This window comes from Tetrahymena thermophila (genome assembly GCF_000189635.1).
Source record: "Tetrahymena thermophila SB210 genomic scaffold scf_8255346, whole genome shotgun sequence".
NCBI lineage: Eukaryota > Ciliophora > Oligohymenophorea > Hymenostomatida > Tetrahymenidae > Tetrahymena > Tetrahymena thermophila.
The window spans coordinates 1-1,038 of NW_002476860.1; the positions used below are offsets into that span (position 1 = coordinate 1).

At 14.9% G+C, this 1,038-nt stretch overlaps 1 protein-coding gene across 1 annotated transcript; it reads right to left on the reverse strand. All coding sequences in view use genetic code 6, as the record gives it.

The window, feature by feature from the left end:
- Nucleotides 1-353: 353 nt before the first annotated feature.
- On the reverse strand, nt 354-750 carry TTHERM_002653438 (hypothetical protein; the record flags this gene model as incomplete). Its single annotated transcript, XM_012795170.1, has 2 exons — nt 354-596; nt 659-750. Coding segments are annotated over 2 exons (333 nt in total), but the record flags the coding sequence as incomplete, so codon positions are not given.
- Between the last annotated feature and the right edge of the window lie 288 nt (nt 751-1,038).

Below are 1,038 nucleotides of genomic sequence, written 5' to 3' on the forward strand. Positions count from 1 at the left end.
TATATTACTTCAAACTATTTTTTATTTGAAAATTATTTTATTTAATTTAAAGTTAAAATTATTTAAAAATATTACAATTCACTATTTTCAGTTTTAAAATTGGCTTAGCATTTTTCAATATTAAATCATTTAATAAGATTACTCCAATCTATTTTTATTAATTTTTATAGTTAGCTAGTTCAGTATCTTTCAGTTTAAAATTAATTAAAAATATTACTCTTTGCCGCTATATTTATTTAGGTAGTTAATTTATATCTCTCAAAATCATAGATTTAAAAATATTACAATGGTCTATTTTGAATGTTTTATTTATAAATTAATTTATTTAGCTAATAAATTTTTATTAATTTAAATCATTCAAAAATTATTACTTCCCGTACCATCTATTTTGAAAATAAATATTAATGAGTTGATTAATTTATTAATTAATTAATTTAGTAATTGATAGATTGGTTCTCTAGTATAAACTTGAAAGTGAATAAAAAATATTACTTGCTATTTAAATTTAAATAATAAATGAATTATTGATTTATTTAATAAATTAACAAAATAATTTTGTTTTATTTATTTATTTAAATCATGAAATATCTTACTGTCTATTTTAATATAAAAGATAGTTAAAAATCTTTAATTATAAAATGTTTTAAAATATATTTACACCCTATTATTTATATTTTTGAAAAGTTAATTAATAATATTGTAATTAATTAACAAGTCCTTTCATAGATATATTTTAATTTATTACTCCCTATTAAAATAATTAAAATAAATGTATTTATTTATTAATTAATCAATTAATTAAGTATTTTTTATAAAAATAATGCAAATTGTTACTTGCTATTTAGAATATTAGAATTAGTTAGTTAGTTTTTTAGTTATTTAGATAATTTATTGATTAGTTAATGATTCTTCAATCAATAGCTCTCAAAATATTGAATTCAATGATGAATTGGTTTGTTTATATATTACCTACTATTTTTATTTTAAACTTATTTTCATATTTTTCTTTCACTTAAATTTTAATAATTAATTAATTAA